The sequence below is a fragment of the Nuphar pumila genome, chromosome 11 (assembly GCF_984573655.1).
Source record: "Nuphar pumila chromosome 11, dmNupPumi1.hap1.1, whole genome shotgun sequence".
Classification (NCBI taxonomy): Eukaryota; Viridiplantae; Streptophyta; class Magnoliopsida; order Nymphaeales; family Nymphaeaceae; genus Nuphar; species Nuphar pumila.
The window spans coordinates 8,460,373-8,477,704 of NC_143259.1; the positions used below are offsets into that span (position 1 = coordinate 8,460,373).

Below are 17,332 nucleotides of genomic sequence, written 5' to 3' on the forward strand. Positions count from 1 at the left end.
AGATATAAACTTGGGGGGAGGGGTGTTAAACAAGAAGATCTATATCCACTTTATCAAGATCCACACTGTTTGGGTCTTGATCCAATGTTATAAGAAGAAGATCCACATGAGCCACACGTTGAAGAGAGTCCGTATCTTGAGAATAGTCCATGTCTTGGGAAGAATCCTATCTTGTCTAATCTAGCAAGAATTATACCCAAAAATAAAGATTGTAAAGGGTCTCATGCAAGTGCAAGTAGGGAGTCATGCAAGACTAAGAAATCACCCATATAGGATATTGGGAAACCTCCCATATTCAAAGCTCTTGTAACGTGTTACTATAATACATATATCTCTCCTTTATTGGAAAATCATTGAGAGAGAAGTTTCACTGTGGATGTAAGCCTAGCTCAGCTGAACCACACAAAATCGTGTGCAAATGTGCGTGTGTTGTTGTTTGATTAGGTCTGATCCAACGTCAGTTCCAAATAGTTTTCAGGTCAAATATTCATTTCTTTGAGATTTGAAGCCACTGCTTAGGGCCTTAAATGAAAAAAATATATAACCCTTATATTTCATATGCTGAGGGCCTCCAATTAGGGATGGCAGTGGGGCGGGGCAGGGCGGGGGACAAGGTCTCCACCCCGCCCTGCCTCAAGATTTTATCCTCCACCCCCACCTCCATCCCCGGCGGGATGGATTTTATCCTCCACCCCCGCCTTCATCCCCGTTTCATGTCCTCCATCCCCGGTTCAAACGGGGATGAGGCAGGGATATTGCGGGGAAAAGTGGTCGGGGCGGGGATGAGGTGGGGATCGTGGCGGGGATGGGGCGGGGCGGGGAAAAGTGCACGTCCATCTCCGCCTCCACCCCCGGACGGGGATGGATTTTAACCTTCATCTCCGCCTCCATCCCCGTTTCATACCCTTCATCCCCGGTCCAAACGGGACGAGGTGGGGCAGGGCCCCACTTTCCCCGGTCCACTGCCATCCCTACCTCCAATGAAACATGGCAGTACGAGGGCCTCCAATAAAAAAAATATATGGAGAAACATGGGCCTCTAATGAAATATGCCTACGGCCTCAACTTCTCTTGGGCCACCCCTGCTCGTACGCAAGTATCAACAATAAAAAAAATGTGGTTAAAATATGATAAAATCTTGATATTTTCAAAATATGACTTATTTCTTAAGATATTACTATTTATCTTTATAGTATTTTTAATCTTTTTGTGTTGTTATGTTTTAGTATTTTTTTTCTAAATTCTATAATTTTATGTGTTGGTATTTTTTGATATTTAAAAAAAAAATCGTTATTGTGAGATTTTTCCTCCTGATATTTAGAATGCCTCTAGACTTACAACCATTGTCAAATCTGTGGATGGTATTTTGAAAAACAACGTGATTTTATTGCGATATTGTCAAATGCCAGCACAATACCAAAAATCAAAATATTGCTGCTACTACAATAAAGAAACATTTTTATTCTTTTTCTTATATTGCTTTAATGTACATTTCTATCTTTATATACGCCGATATTTTTCTGCTATTTCTTTCATTGCTTTTAAATAATTTTTTTATTTTACAAGTGACGATATTCCCCGGATATTTTTTTTGAAAAACTAAAATTTTCAAAATACCGCGAGATTTTCCCGAATGGTCACAACACACAGCATGTGGGGAGGGACTTGGAGTTGGTGGTTTCATTGGACCAAGGCGTTAAATAATCACCAAAAACGGCGATTGGGCTTTTCTCTATTTGTGAAGAGTCTTCGTTCTGACTGCTTATTTGTTTCCATCTCTACAAAACTACGAGAACCTCTTCACATCCTCTCCTCCTCCTAACGATGACCGGAAGTTCATACCCCGTCGTCCCCAATCTCACTTCCAACCGCAAGTTCTTGACGTTAGCTGTTGTGAATGATGGTACCAGAGTCCTCCTCGGCCTCAAGAAACGCGGGTTCGTTGCTCTACTTCTTGTCTCTTTCTTCGCCCGTTCTCCCACTTTCTATAAGCAAAAACCAGCATAACGAATGATTTTATGAGATACCCATTTGCCGTTTCTGGGGTTTTCGGTTTGATTTCTGATGGGTTTTCTCTCTTTGGTGTGTTTGTGAACGAGAGCTTTCAGATTTGGAGAGGGTTATTACAATGGTTTCGGGGGTAAAGTTGAAGAAGGGGAAACCATTGAGCAAGCTGCTGTTAGAGAGGTGATTATTTCGAAAAATATCTGCTACCCATGTGTTATTTTCTTTAGAAGAAGTGGAAGAGTTGTTTGGTTTTGATGATGATTTAAAGAAACTGTTTTTTTCTTGAATGCATCTCTTGTACATGTGGTTTTATTTGTGTTTGTTATTCAGCTTGAAGAAGAAGCTGGGATATCCCCAGTTGGCATGACCAAGCTGGGAATCCTGATATTTCACTTTGATGATAAGCCTTGCCCTTGGGAGGTTAGTGCTAAATTTTTTTTCTTTCTTCGAAGAGTTTAGTTTGCTGACTGTGGTTACTTAGTTTCTTCTATTTTATTTTGGTTTTGTTTATTTACGTATTTAACTAAAGTCCTGATTGTATAAATTAATTTATAGAGCTTTACCGTCAGTATGATATGATATCGTATGGTAACTGCAATCCTTTGAGATTTTATCGGAGAATGATATTTTATTATGAAGTTCTAAAAGTTATAGTTCAATTTGAAATTGGTTCAGTTTGTGAGACAACCATGATTTCAGTTTTTGATCTTATTACTTTGAGCGGGAGTCTATGATTAATCACAAATTTGAAATTGGATAAATTTAGTGTAAATTGGTCACTTTAGTGATTTGATTCTTGTGGTTGAGCCATACCAAGCTGGCATAGTGCACATGTTGAGCCTTTTCCTTCTTCTCCCCCCCCCCCCCCCAAACCCGCCCTTTCTTTCCCAATGTTTACCAAACCACCAAGTCAACTTGGCGATCCTAGGTCTTTTGTTCTTAACAAGCTTTGTTTAGATATAGGAGTTCATTCTGTTCTGTCCATGCATGGCTTGTGCTTCTTTTCTTGTACTACCATACTACCATTAGTCCTTGTGCTAAGTTGAATTTATTGCATCATGTTTATTGTAGGTTTCAAAAGGAGTTAATGAAATGGAGATGGTGGTTGGATTTTTCAAGTTATCACAAGATATTGGGATATCATCACAATAAAATATAAACCTTAGTGTTTTCTATTAGTGCATTGGGCTCTGTATGTTTTATTTAGGGCATGATGCTAATCATGAAAATTGAATGCTAAGGTACCTAACTGTATATTTGCTGGTGAACATTCATATGTCGTGTAAATACTATTCTTTTTAATCCTGAGTATGTTGCTCCTGCATGATTAGGCTATCGAGGTTAGAATTTAAAGATGCACCATGTCTCCTAAATGTGTGAATACATGAGATAGAGTGCACCATGTGGTATTGAGTTCTAAAATAGTGTCTAACTTGCTCCACATCAGGAGATTCCAGTATTTGTTTAGGAAACAGAGGTTTATTTTATTGTTTTATCAATCTAGATGTAAACATATTTCTCTTAGTATGCTATTTGCATGTGAAAGATGGTTTCTAAGTTCTAACCTTTCTTGCAACTTTAATTCATATTATCAAGCTTGAATATATTGCAGGTACATGTGTTTAACATTCCCGAGTTCATTGGAGAACCATGTGAATCAGATGAAATGCTACCAACTTGGTTTGAACATGAACATATTCCGTTTGGTAACTTTTCTTGAAAGAGCTTAGATTTATTATTTATTTTTAGCTACAGATAGCAAAATTTGTTGTCCTTCATTTCAAGAGCTTGACTAACCTTATAATCATTAGTTATTTCAGCCACATGCATGTTCTGTTTATTTTGTTTTGTGGTATGATTTTTCTATCATATGTCTAAAGGCATGATTTTTCTATCATATGTCTAAAGACCATTTTAAACATAGTAACAAATATCGCGTAGATTTTGAAAAGCTTTAAATATTATCATGAAATATTCATAAAACTCAATAAACCTGATAATTTCATGAGGTTTTCAAAATCTCACCTACTTTGAATAAATCATGATATTATTACAAATTTTTCCGTGACTTTTCAAAGGCCAAACACGCCCAGGAAAATAAATTTAAGGGCAGGGCATATTAGTGACTCACCATTTAAAATTACAAAAAGTGTGGCCACATGGTGTCATCCTACGTGGTCACCACCAATTTAATTTATTGCCTTTAAAGTATGTGAAGGGCCCTATTAAATAAAGGAGGGAGGGGGGCACTTGTTGTTAAAATATATGTATATATATAGTATACTTTTTACTCTTTTTTATTTTCTGTTATTGTCAGGGGTATTTTGGTCTTTTTTCCTTGTAATAGAATCTGACCTCTAGGGACAGTCTTTTATTATTTATTTATTTTATTTTATTCTCGGTCCTTTTCTCAAAAGACCAAGGGCTCTTTGGGCATTCTCCCAAAGAGTCGTTGGGGCTCCCCAACGGTCATTTTTATGACCGTTGGGAGGTCCCAATGACTCCTTGGGAGCTCCCAATAGCCTCTCTTAGTGGCTGTTTTGTGTATAAATAGGGGTTGAACCCCTCTTGTATAGATAATGTTTCTCTTAAACATTTATGCTCAATAAAGATGAATATTTTTTACATTTTGTGTTTTTCTATTTAGTTCATTAATGCTTTATATGTACTTAGTGCTTGTGTTGTTGCCCCTTGATGACTATTGTTTTGTCCTATAGTGGACTTGTGCTTGTGCACATTGTGTTGCGATCTTGTAAGCCCTTAATGGCAATGGTTTGTGCTTATGCATTTTTCTGATCGTAATCTTGTAAAGCCCTTAGTGGCATTGTTTTTGTATTTTTTTGCTATTTTATTACATGGTATCAGAGCTAAGAAATTCTTCTTGGCATTTTGCCTCTTTTGGGTCTTAAAATTCTTTGGTTCGAGTTCATTTTTCGTGAGTGATTCATGATCATTATGTGACTTGGATTCAAGGGAAATATAGACCCGGTACGTATCTTATATCTTTAAGTATTTCTTGTGTTATCTATTTCATGCATTATGCATGAGAAAATACTTATTTTCTTTATCGTTAATATATATATATATATTTGTTATTATTATTAAAAAAATTTAAATGATTTTTTTAATAATTATTGGACTTGTTTTTTATTAAATATCTTATAAGACTTATTTTTTTATTTTTGAGAAATTAGATATATGTATGTTTTGAAATCTTGTTTGAATATTAATTTTTCAAAAATTGCTTTATTTGGTATATATGTATGCAATTGTGTATGCTTGAGCATGTATTGTTGGCATTTAGATGCTTTATTTGAACAAGTCATGATTATAAATGTCAAATCATGTTCATATTGTTGAATTTGTTTTTGTCCTTTTTTAAATTGTTATATATTTTAAAATAATTTGAGATATTTCAAAATAATGATGTTGTGTGTATTTTACAAGTATAATTTTATGAAATTTTGCTTGAACTTGTGTTTAGTATTTCTCTTTACTCTTGGTATATTAAAAGTAGCATATGAAGTGTTAAAAATTATAATCTAGCTTATAAAATTATTTTTATTGATATTTGATCCATATGCCAAGCTTGCCTTACATGATGAATAAGATTGTTTGTTCGTGCATAAGGTATTGAGCATAATTTCCTATGAGAAGTCATTCACTTTAATAAATGTCTTTTATGGCCCTTTTCTGAGACAATAGTTATGATATTAGGTGTTTATATTGTTGATGCTTTTTGTGGTACTTATGATTATGTTATTAGTCTCATGACATTATTTTACATACTTTGCATGTGATTTAAATATTGTGTTGCATACTTAGTTTTTAATAAAATATTAAACTGAGAATCATGAGAAAATTGTGTGTTTTTATGGGAGTTATATGTGTTTCTCTCATGGTTCACTTTAGTACTTGTCCATTATTGATGGACGTGTTTGTCCATTTAGATCTTTGGTGAACATGTGTGTTCTTAATTAAAGACTCTTGGTTCATTGCATACTTGTTATTTATAAAATCTAAATTTTTATATTGTGCCCTTAGTGCCTTAAATTTATCACTTGCATGTATGCTTAAATTTGTTTCTATGCCTGTCTTTTGTATAAGATATGTGGCTTTAAGTTATTTAGATTATTGCGTATACATAAGTTCTTTTGATTTCTTTGTGAGAATCCATGATTAATTGCACTTGCTTTTTTATATAGTTAAATGAGAATCTCTATATATGTTTTGGTCCTCTTTAATGGCATTGATTGTCTCATAGTAGACTTGTAATCTAGATTGAGCTATCTCTATATATAGCTTGCTTATATTAACGATGCTTATGATTGCATATGATGACACTATATTAAATCCAAGTTTTTTATCTACCATTATTGGATTTGATTTGAAACTTTGTTTTTTCAAATCAGTTCTTATATTTGAACTCACTTGTTTGGAAAACGATTTTCGTGAGTATTTATCAAAGTTACCAGTCGAGGAAGCGGGAGCGGGAAGTGATATGGGAAGCGGGAGCGGGAAACGAGGCACTTTCAAAAATTTAGGAAGCGGAGAAGCGTGAGACCACTTAGAAGAAAATTACGAACCGTCTCGAAAGCGGCCTAGGAAGCGAACCAGAAGCGAGGGGAAAGCGAAAAAATGGGGAAGCGAGGGGGAAGCGCGCTTCCCATAAAATGGAAGTGCACTTTCCAAAAAAGGGGGACGCTTCCCCACACGTTTCGGAAGCGCGATGTTTTGCGCTTCCGAAGCGTGCTTCCCCATACGCCTAGGCGCTTCCGGTAACTCTGGTATTTATTGCCTTCTTATGACATTTGTTGTGTATATCACAGAATTTTATATGATGCATCATTTCTCTTGGCCTTGTTATTTTTTATTTAGAGATGTTGTTGGGGTGAGTTGTGTGTGCACCTCATTTTATATCAGTTTAAATTGTCAATTTATTGTTTGACTCTAACTGACAATTGTTTGATCTCTGGATCAGAGTGTATTGTATCACTCATTTGTTGTATGACCATTGTTATTATGGATGATTGCAGCTCTATCTGTGATGACTATCTATTTTTGAAACCATGGTGTATCGAAAGATGGTTAAAATTGATAATTTTATTGATAACATTAGTGTGCTTTCATTACAAGCTCTCTTACCTTTTGTGTTTTCTCCTATTATGCCTCTTATCTAAGTGTCATTATATGTAGACAAGAGATGTTTGTTCACACTTTTGTGTGTGTTTTTAACCCATTGTTGGTATTGTGATTATACTTTTGATCTAGTCGCTGATACACTTGATTTTTTTAGTATCATTATATGTAGACAAAAGATGTTTATTTACATCTTCGTGTGTGATTTTAGCCCATTGTTGGCATTATACTCTTGATTTAGTTGTTGATACGCTTGTTTTTTTATTGTCATTGTATGCAAACAAAAGATGTTTATTCACACCTTCGAATATGATTTTAGCTCATCGTTAGCATTATACCATTATACATTTGATCTAGTTGTTGATACACTTAATTTTTTTAGTGTCATTATATGTAGGGATGGCAGTGGGGCGGGGGACAAGGTCTCCACCCTCGCCTCCCTGGCGGGGATGGATTTTATCCTCCACCCCTGCCTTCATCCCCGTTTCATGTTCTCCATCCCCGGTTCAAACGGGGATGAGGCGGGGCGGGGATATTGCGGGGAAAAGTGGTCGGGGCGGGGATGAGGCGGGGACGGGGCGGGGCGGGGAAAAGTGCACGTCCATCCCCGCCTCCACCCCCTGACGGGGATGGATTTTAACCTTCGTCCCCGCCTCCATCCCCGTTTCATACCCTTCATCCCCTGTCCAAACGGGGCGAGGCGGGGCCCCGCTTTCCCTCGGTCCACTGCCATCCCTAATTATATGTAGACAAGAGATGTTTATTCACACCTTCGTGTGTGATTTTAGCCCATTGTTGGCATTATGCTCTTGTTCTAGTTACTGATACACTTGTGTTTAAGTGTCATTATATGTAGACAAGAGATGTTTATGCACATCTTCGTGTCTATCTTTGACCTTTTAGTGGCATGATGATTATGCTCTTGTTCTAGTCTCTGATACACTTGAGGTTTGAAGGCCTAGTGAGGTGATTGCTTGTGGTGGTCAAAATATTGTTGATATTTGCAAAATATTCTTTCTTGATATCTGTGAGAATTTAAATCTCTTTATACTTTTTGCAAAATAGTGTTAATTTATAATTATCGTTTTCTTTGTTATGTGGGTTTTTTAAAATCTTTCATTGAAATTGCTAATCTTTTACTACTTATTTTTCTTTGTACGGAAGATGTTTATGGATAAAAACTTCAAGCATTTTTTGCATACTTGTGATGTTTAACAAAATCTTATTCCTTATATTGTGAGCCTTCTTGCGTGTACCCCTTTGTGGGTGTTGGGAGTGTGTTCCTTATGCCACTTGATATTGGTGGATACTTTTGTTCGTAATTGAAGGCTATTTGATTCTTTAAATTAAAATCATGCATTTTATTGATAAAAATAGTTAATTTTATTGTCGTCTTATGCATAAATTTAATTAACTCATCTTTTCTTGAGGGTTCTTTTTTAGTGTTATACTTTATATGCATGTTGTTTTAGTATAAATTGATGATTTGATTTAGTTGAATAGTTTTTCTAAAAATTTGAAATATTATTAATACATCATTTTTTATTTCTTCTTGATAATCAATATGTTTTTAGTGATTAAGTTCCCTTATGATCAATACTTATGTTTTCTTGAAAAATATGTTGATTTTGAGTCTACGATTGTCTAATTTTGATTTCATAAAAGTTTCTCTTTGAGATATGCTCTTCCTATCTTTCTTAATGGTTATCTAATATTTCTAAAAATTATCACTACTTTGCTTATTTTTTTTCTTAAGTGTTATTCTTATTCAATATATATATATATATATATATATATATATATATATTTGTTTTGAAACTTCATAACTATTTCGTTAGAATACTTTTTTTTTGTAGTTGGGACCTTTGTTTTATTTTCTCTACGGGTTCTTAAAGATGCAATGGATTGAGAAAGTAATATCTTTGATGCATCATGAAGATGGAGATAGCCGATGAAGGTAATTGGGGATGCTCACCAATAAAAGACATTTGAAGCTTTGTATTTGCAAAACTTTCTAATATGTCATAAAGATGCAGATTTTCGTTGAAGACACTTGAAGACTTAGACCCTTCCCATTGAATCTTTGTTGTATTTTCAAACTTTTGGTATTTCACATCGTAAGTTTGAAGAGGGGTGTTAAAATATATATATATATATATATAGTTTATTTTTTACTCTTTTTTATTTTCTTTTATTGTCAAGAGTATTTTGGTCTTTTCTTCTTGTAATAGAATTTGTCCTCTAGGTATAGTCTTTTATTTTTTATTTATTTTATTTTATTCTTGGTCCTTTTACCAAAAGACTAAGGGCTCTTTGGGCATTATCTCAAAGAGTCGTTGGGGCTCCCCAACGGTCATATTTATGACCGTTGGGAGCTACGACTCCTTGGGAGCTCCCAATAGCCTCTCTTAGTAGCTGTTTTGCGTATAAATAAGGGTTGAACCCCTTTTGTATAGATAATGCTTTTCTTAAACATTTATGCTCAATAAAGATGAATATTTTTTACATTTTGTGTTTTTCTATTTAGTTCTTTAATGTTTTATATACACTTAGTGCTTGTGTTGTTTCCCCTTGATGACTATTGTTTTGTTCTATATTGGACTTGTGCTTGTGCACATTGTGTTGCGATCTTGTAAGCCCTTAATGGCATTGGTTTGTGCTTATGCACTTTTGTGATCGTAATCTTGTAAAACCCTTAGTGACATTGTTTTTGTATTTTTCGCTATTTCATTACACTCATTCTCCCTCATCATATAGGACTAATTGTACATTTCCCCTTTTCTTGATGCTATTCCTATGTTTAGGGAAGATTTCATAACTTATTTTTATAAGTTCTTTCTATTATATGTTTATAAATTTTATTTTTTGAAAAACTGATATTTTCTGAGATTTTTCCTATAAAAACAAAAAATTTCAAAATCTCCCGAGAAATTCCATTGCTGAGAAATTTTCGAGAATGAAATTTGTGATTATGATTTTAAACACAAAGGAGCAACTTTCTGACAACATTCCATTTAGAAATTCTATCGGCCATCTCAGAAACTTCACTTACTGCCATACTATATTTCCATATTTACCATTCTTAATGGAAAACTATTTAAGGATACTTCTTTCCCAAAACCTGTAGCTGTATCCATGTGACTTTTACTTGTTAGAGAACTCACGTGTCACACTGGTTGTATTGCTCATGTGGTTGATGCAAGTAGTCAGTTGCAGCATGATCTTTTCATCATTCATGTTCTTTGTGCACAGCGGTAGGATACATCTGAAATAACTGTGTTTTGTGATATATCTGTCACTCTATCATGGTTTTGTTACTTTTCTGCTAAACTCTTGAGTCTTGAGTTATTGCATATTCATATGCTGATTGGGGCTGCTGATGCTTTAGGTAAATGATCAATTATTGGTTTTTGTGTTTTTTAGGTGATTCACTTTTATTATGGTTACATAAGAAGTGTTAACATTGTTTCTGTTTCCTCTAATGTAGGCTGAGTATAAATTGTCTCTTACTGTCATAGAGACGTTGTGGTTGTTGTAGCATCTTTCCAATTTTGACATGGCCTTGTTTTCTCCATGTTAGTTGTTCTCTAATAATGAGGGTACCATTTATTTTGTCAGTTAGAGAATTGCTTATGAATGCCACTTTTATCATGATAAATAAAGCAATAATCCATTATCATGAAGCTTGTTCCTCAAGTATATAGTTGCTTGCCTGACATGTCCATGGATATGGTGGCTTCTCAATCGATCCTTTGATGGGGTTGGCCCTGATGAGGTTCGAACATCAGACACCTCTTTTTGAGCTCCTCCTTAGCAAACCCTGATTGGTATCTTTTGTTTCACCTTGAGTTTGAGGTTTTAGTATATGTATAGTGCATACATGTACGTAGTTGAGTTGCTCCAGGTTAGCAAACCTTATCAGAATTGGAACATACACCCTTTAAAATAAGATCCCTCGTCCAAATTAAACCCAAGTCCTGAATGGATTTATCCCAAGAGAAAGGATTCAAAGTCTTGAATGGATTTATTCCAAGGAGAAAGATTCATAAATGCAGTATCATAGCTAATGAAACTATACATTGGGTTAAACCTGTCACATGTATGCGGATGTGAGTGCGGGATACGATGCAGATTCACTTGGTACAATACGGCAACAACAACAACAACAACAACAACAACAACAACAACAACAACAACAACTACGCCTTCATCCCAAAACAATTGGGGTCGGCGATATGAACCAACAAAGAAAATCATTCTGGGTCTTCCACATGAATCCTTCTCCTCCATTCATTTCTATCCAATGCCATGTCCTCGGTGAGGTTCAAAGCATTCATATCCTTTCTTATCACCTCCATCCATGTCTTCCTAGGCCTACCCCGACCTCTTTTAACTAATATATTTTCCCATTCTCCATCCTTCTAACTGGAGCATCATTAGGCTATCGTCGAATATGTCCAAACCTCCGTAAACGATTCTCTCTCATCTTATTTTCAATGGGTGCAACGCCTACCTTCTTACGTATCTCCTCGTTCAGAATCTTATCTTTTATTGTATTTCCACACATCCATCTCAGCATACGCATCTCAGCTACACTCATTTTTTGAATATGATGTCTCTTGGCAGTCCAACATTCCATACCATATAGTAAAGCGGGCCTAATAGTCGTCCTATAAAACCTTTCCTTCAACCGCAATGGCATTCTACGATCGCACAACACTCCAGTTGCACTCTTCCATTTCATCCACCCAACCTTTATCCTATGATTTACATCTCCATCAATAACTCCATACTTTTGAATGATAGATCCCAAATATTTGAAAGAATCATCCACCGGTATTTCTTGCTCACCAAGCTTCACTACACTCCCATCTCTATTTCGTTGTTTACTAAATCGACATTCCATGTATTCTGTCTTACTCTTACTCAACTTAAAACCTCTTGCTTCCAATGTCTGTCTCCATAATTCTAACTTAGCATTAACCCCAGCTCTAGATTCATCAATCAAAACAATATCATCAGCAAACAACATACACCACGACACATTTTCTTGAATTGATCTCGTAAGCTCATCCATCACTATAGCAAATAGGAAAGGGCTTAAAGCAGATCCTTGATGTAACCCAACCGTTATAGGAAAATTGGTTGTCACCCCTCCACAAGTGCGAACATTGGTTACTACTCCTTCATACATATCTTTAATTATACTAATGTACTTGAGAGAAACACCTTTCTTCATCATTGTCCACCAGAGAACGTCCCTAGGTACTCTATCGTAAGCCTTCTCCAAATCAATAAAAACCATATACAAATCTTTGTTCCTCTCTCTATTTCTCTCAATAAGTTGTCTAAGAAGATGTATAGCTTCCATAGTAGATCTTCCAAGCATAAAACCAAATTGATTCTCCGATATCATGACAACCTTCCTCAACCTAGACTCAATCACCCTCTCCCAAAGTTTCATAGTATGACTCATGAGTTTTATACCACGATAGTTTGTGCAATCTTGTATATCACCCTTATTCTTATATAGAGGCACCAAAGTACTCTTCCTCCACTCATTAGGCATCTTATTTGTCCGCCAAATCTTGTTAAAATGATTTGTCAACCATTCTAAACCTTTCTCTCTCAAGCATTTTCAAGCCTCGATAGGTATACCATCTGGGCCAAGTGCCCTTTTTTATTTCATTTTCTTCAAAGCCTCTACAATTTCTTTCTTTTGAATCTTGCGCATGAAGTCACGATTCATCTCAGGAAAAGGAATGGAAAAGTCTCCAAGATCCTGAGCATGACTTTCATTAAATAGCTTATCAAAATAATCTTTCCATCTCTCCTTAATCTCCTCATCTTTGACTAAAACCCTTTGTGTTTCATCTTTGATACATCTAACCATACCCAAATCCCTCGATTTCCTATCTCTCATTTTTGCAATCCTATAAATATCCTTCTCACCCTCTTTGGTATCCAACTTGTCATAAACCTCCTTATATACCTTATCCCTCGCGTTCCGAACTACTTTTTTAGCTTCCTTCTTTGCTATCATATATTTCTCCAAATTCTCATTATCACGACTTTTACTTAGATTTCTATAACACTCTCTTTTAACCTTAATAGCTAATTCGACATCCTCGTTCCACCACGATGTATTCTTACCTAGCGGTGCACCGCCTTTAGACTCACTCAATACCTCCTTAGCCACCTTTCTCATGCCACCCGCTATCTTATTCTACATAGATTCTGAATCCTTCTCGAGACACCAATCAACTTCCTTAACTACCCGCTCTACAAACATTCCTTGTTTAGCTCCTTTTAGTGCCCACCACTTAATTCTAGGATCTATCCTATGTCTATCCCTTTTGCGGCATTGTCTAATTCTAAGATCTAAAATTAAGACTCTATGTTGTGTAGCTACACTTTCTCCCGGTATAACCTTACAATCAATGCAACAACTCTTATCTCTCTTTCTAAGTAGGAAAAAATCTATCTGACTCGTATTAACCCCACTTTTAAATGTTACTAGGTGAGACTCCCTCTTCCTAAACCAAGTGTTTGCTAAGATCATATCATAGGACAAACAAAAATCTAAAATCCTTTCTCCACTTTCATTTCTTTCTCCTATACCATAGCCTCCATGGATACTCTCAAATCCATCCCTACTAATGCCTACATGTCCATTAAGGTCACCGCCGATGAAAAGCTTTTCTCCATAAGATATCCCTTGTACTACTCCATCTAAATCTTCCCAAAAATGATGCTTAATGGAATCATCTAAACCTACTTGAGGTGCATAAACACTAATAATATTAATAATATATGTACCTAATACTAATTTAATAAGTAAAATTCTATCACCCTTCCTACGGACCTCAACTACATTATCTATAAACTGACGACTCATAACAATCCCTACTCCATTCCTATTCCTATTTATTCCTGTATACCAAATCTTATATCCCCAAGGTTCTATCACTTTTGCTTTCTCACCTACCCATTTGGTCTCTTGAAGACATAAAATATCAATCTTTCTCCTACACATAACATCTACTAACTCTACCAACTTACCAGTTAAAGACCCTATGTTCCAAGTGGCTAACCTAATTTTATGGTCTTGGACTAACTTCTTTACCCCCACCCGTCCAACAAAGTGAGAGAACCCTTGCCTATTTGACACCACACCCGGGCGCCGGTGTGACGCGTCGCTTCCGGGCGACGACCTAGCAACCCTTGCCCATTTATCACTGCCTCCGGGCCTATAGAGTACAGCGCGTCGCTCAGTAGGGAACGCCCCAACGAAATTCTCATATTGGTTCATATTCATAGGGTATGAGTAAGTTTTTATGCTGGCTGTCACAGGCCTACCGCAACCCTCCTCCTTTATCCGGGCTTGGGACCGACAGTGTATAACTAAACAGTTATACACAGGCGGAGTTACTTGGTACAATACGGCAAATTTTGAAAATTAGGATTTGAGGACACAACCATACATATATTATATACAACAACAACAACAACTACGCCTTCATCCCAAAACAATTGGGGTCGGCGATATGAACCAAAAAAGAAAATCATTCTGGGTCTTCTACATGAATCCTTCTCCTCCAATCATTTCTATCCAATGTCATGTTCTCGGTGAGGTTCAAAGCATTCATATCCTTTCCTATCATCTCCATCCAAGTCTTCTTAGGCCTACCCCGACCTCTTTTAACTAATATATTTTCCCATTTCTCCATCCTTCTAACCGGAGCATCATTAGGCCTTCGCCGAATATGTCCAAACCACCGTAAATGATTCTCTCTCATCTTATTTTCAATGGATGCAACGCCTACCTTCTTACGTATCTCTTCGTTCCAAATCTTATCTTTTATTGTATTTCCACACATCCATCTAAACATACACATCTCAGCTACACTCATTTTTTGAATATGATGTCTCTTGGCAGCCCAACATTCCGTACCATATAGTAAAGCAGGCCTAATTGTCGTCCTATAAAACTTTTCCTTCAACCGCAATGGCATTCTACGATCGCACAACACTCCAGTTGCACTTTTCCATTTCATTCACTCAACCTTTATCCTACGATTTACATCTCTATCAATTTCTCCGTACTTTTGAATGATAGATCTCAAATATTTGAAACAATCATCCACCAGTATTTCTTGCTCACCAAGCTTCACTACACTCCCATCACTACATATATTATATATTTTTATATAATTGTATATAATATATAATATTTTTTAAAGTTTATATATATATATATATATATATATATATATATATATATTCCATGTTAGACATTGTATCGGGCATGTCAGACACTTTGTCGAACGTATTTCATTTCCTGATTCGTTTCCTAGTTGTTTTCCATTTCCTGTTTCAAATGCTCCTGAAAAACCATGTCTCCCATTTCCGTTTTCCTTTCTGTCAACCTTGATTTATATATTTATATTTTATGTTCACGTTTTATTGCTTCTTTGCTAAAAGTATATATTGTTTATATTTATATTCATGTTTTATTGCTTCTTTGCTTAACATGTATTTTTTCTATTTCTTTTAAATTTTTTGTTTTCTGAGATTTTCCAGATATTTATTGAAAAAACTATAATATCCTGAGTTTTTTCCTTGCCGAGATATAACCGAGACCGATATTTGTGACTATGGTTTGGAGGAATCCCAAATCGAGCAGATTATCAGGTCCTCTTGCTATTTGACTTTAACTCCACCAGGTTATGCTATGCGCCATTCCCTTTAGAGGTTGTGGGTTGCAGATTTCTCACCTAGGTATCACAGGACAGGGCCTTAACCTAGCAAAATTTAAAAGCCAGTGGTTCTCAATTGGCAAATAGATGTCTCATGTGCCATGCAGCTGAAGGTGAGTGACATATATTCAGAAACGACCCATTCTTTCAGTGTATTTTCTACTTGGCGTTGGCAGATCTGGACTTGGATTTTTATTCACGTACTTTTATTTGATATTTGATTTTGGTGAGAAAGGTGAGGGTAATAAGTAGGAAATGGCAGCAAGTATGAAGCTGGTTGCTTTTTCTTGCTTGGTGGATGGTTTGGAAGAAGAGGAACACTAGAATCTCTGGAGGGTGGGTGGTTGATTCCATTGGAATACATCACAGTCTACTCTAGAAGGTTCTATCTGTATGTATGCACTGAACAAATGGGACACAGTAATATTGAATGGATAGGGTGAGGTAGGCTGGGCTCTTTGTAATTGTTTGAACATTTTACTGTTGTAGCTGTGACATCTCATCACGAACGGATCTGCAATGAAATTTTTGGAGTCAGCTTGCTCCACTTGACAAAATGAAGCTACTTCTTTCAACTCTCCAGCCGTGATTGCAGCAAATAGCCTAGGGACTCTTGAAAGTAGGTTTATTGGTCTACCTGTCTGCTTACCTGGTCTTAATGGAGGCAAGTTGTCTAACCTCTTACTGTAGCTAGAGATTGCAGGCGTCTGATGGATTTGGTTTTCACAGCCTTTGTGGGGTATTTTTATGTTTCCTGTTTTTCATGTCATCTGACATTACCGTAATTCTTCTTTATAGTTATTGATGTCTGCAATTCATGGTTTAGACTCAATTTTAGCTGACTATATTATCTTGTGAATACTATATGTTAAAACTTACAAATAATATGCCTGTTCTGGAAGCCAGATTTTTTATGGTTTCTGTTATACCAAATATAGCACTTTGTACAAATAATATTTTTCTAGCTGTTCATTAAGCAACAAAATTATCTATCCTTTCTGTTTCATTCTACTGACCAAGACCATTGTTTCACAGATAAAATGTGGAAAGATGACGCTGTTTGGTATCCGCTTTTCCTCAAGGGTAAGATCTGACAAACTTCTCCATTTGATATTCCTCTATAAAGAAGCGTATCAAAACTTTTCCTTTTTTTTTTTTCCATTTTACAGGTGAAAAGTTCAAGGGGGAGTTTTTCTTCCAGGATACTCATAACTTACTATCTTACAAATGTGATGTGGTCGAGTCATTATGAAGACCATGATTGAGGATAGAACTGATACTGGTAAACCTGATAAAGTACACAGTCATGCTCTAGTTTTTTCTCCTTTTTGTTTATAGGCCTTCTCTATGGAAACATTTGGCTTTACTCACTGTGAAAACCTTCTTGAGAGTTTTCATTACTGATATTGATTACAGTGCCAACAAAA

General features: G+C 36.0%; 1 protein-coding gene across 2 annotated transcripts; it reads left to right on the forward strand.

Moving 5' to 3' along the window:
- Positions 1-1,737: 1,737 nt before the first annotated feature.
- LOC149821846 (uncharacterized) lies at positions 1,738-17,332 on the forward strand. Of its 2 annotated transcripts, XM_089980744.1 has the most exons (6): positions 1,738-1,937; positions 2,109-2,187; positions 2,338-2,427; positions 3,620-3,713; positions 16,941-16,988; positions 17,075-17,332. In XM_089980744.1, exons 1-6 carry the CDS (start codon positions 1,825-1,827, stop codon positions 17,155-17,157), a joined length of 507 nt encoding a protein of 168 aa, XP_089836870.1. In that variant the 5' UTR covers positions 1,738-1,824; the 3' UTR covers positions 17,158-17,332. The 2 variants fall into 2 exon arrangements, with proteins under 2 accessions (XP_089836870.1, XP_089836871.1); XM_089980745.1 differs by lacking the exon at positions 2,338-2,427.

Coding starts and splice junctions, on each gene's coding strand:
- LOC149821846 (XM_089980744.1), top strand. CDS start 1,825: ATGACCGGAAGTTCATACCCCGTCGTCCCCAATCTCACTTCCAACCGC. Junction 1,938..2,108: donor CTCGGCCTCAAGAAACGCGG/GTTCGTTGCTCT, acceptor GAGAGCTTTCAG/ATTTGGAGAGGGTTATTACA. Junction 16,989..17,074: donor GTATCCGCTTTTCCTCAAGG/GTAAGATCTGAC, acceptor TCCATTTTACAG/GTGAAAAGTTCAAGGGGGAG.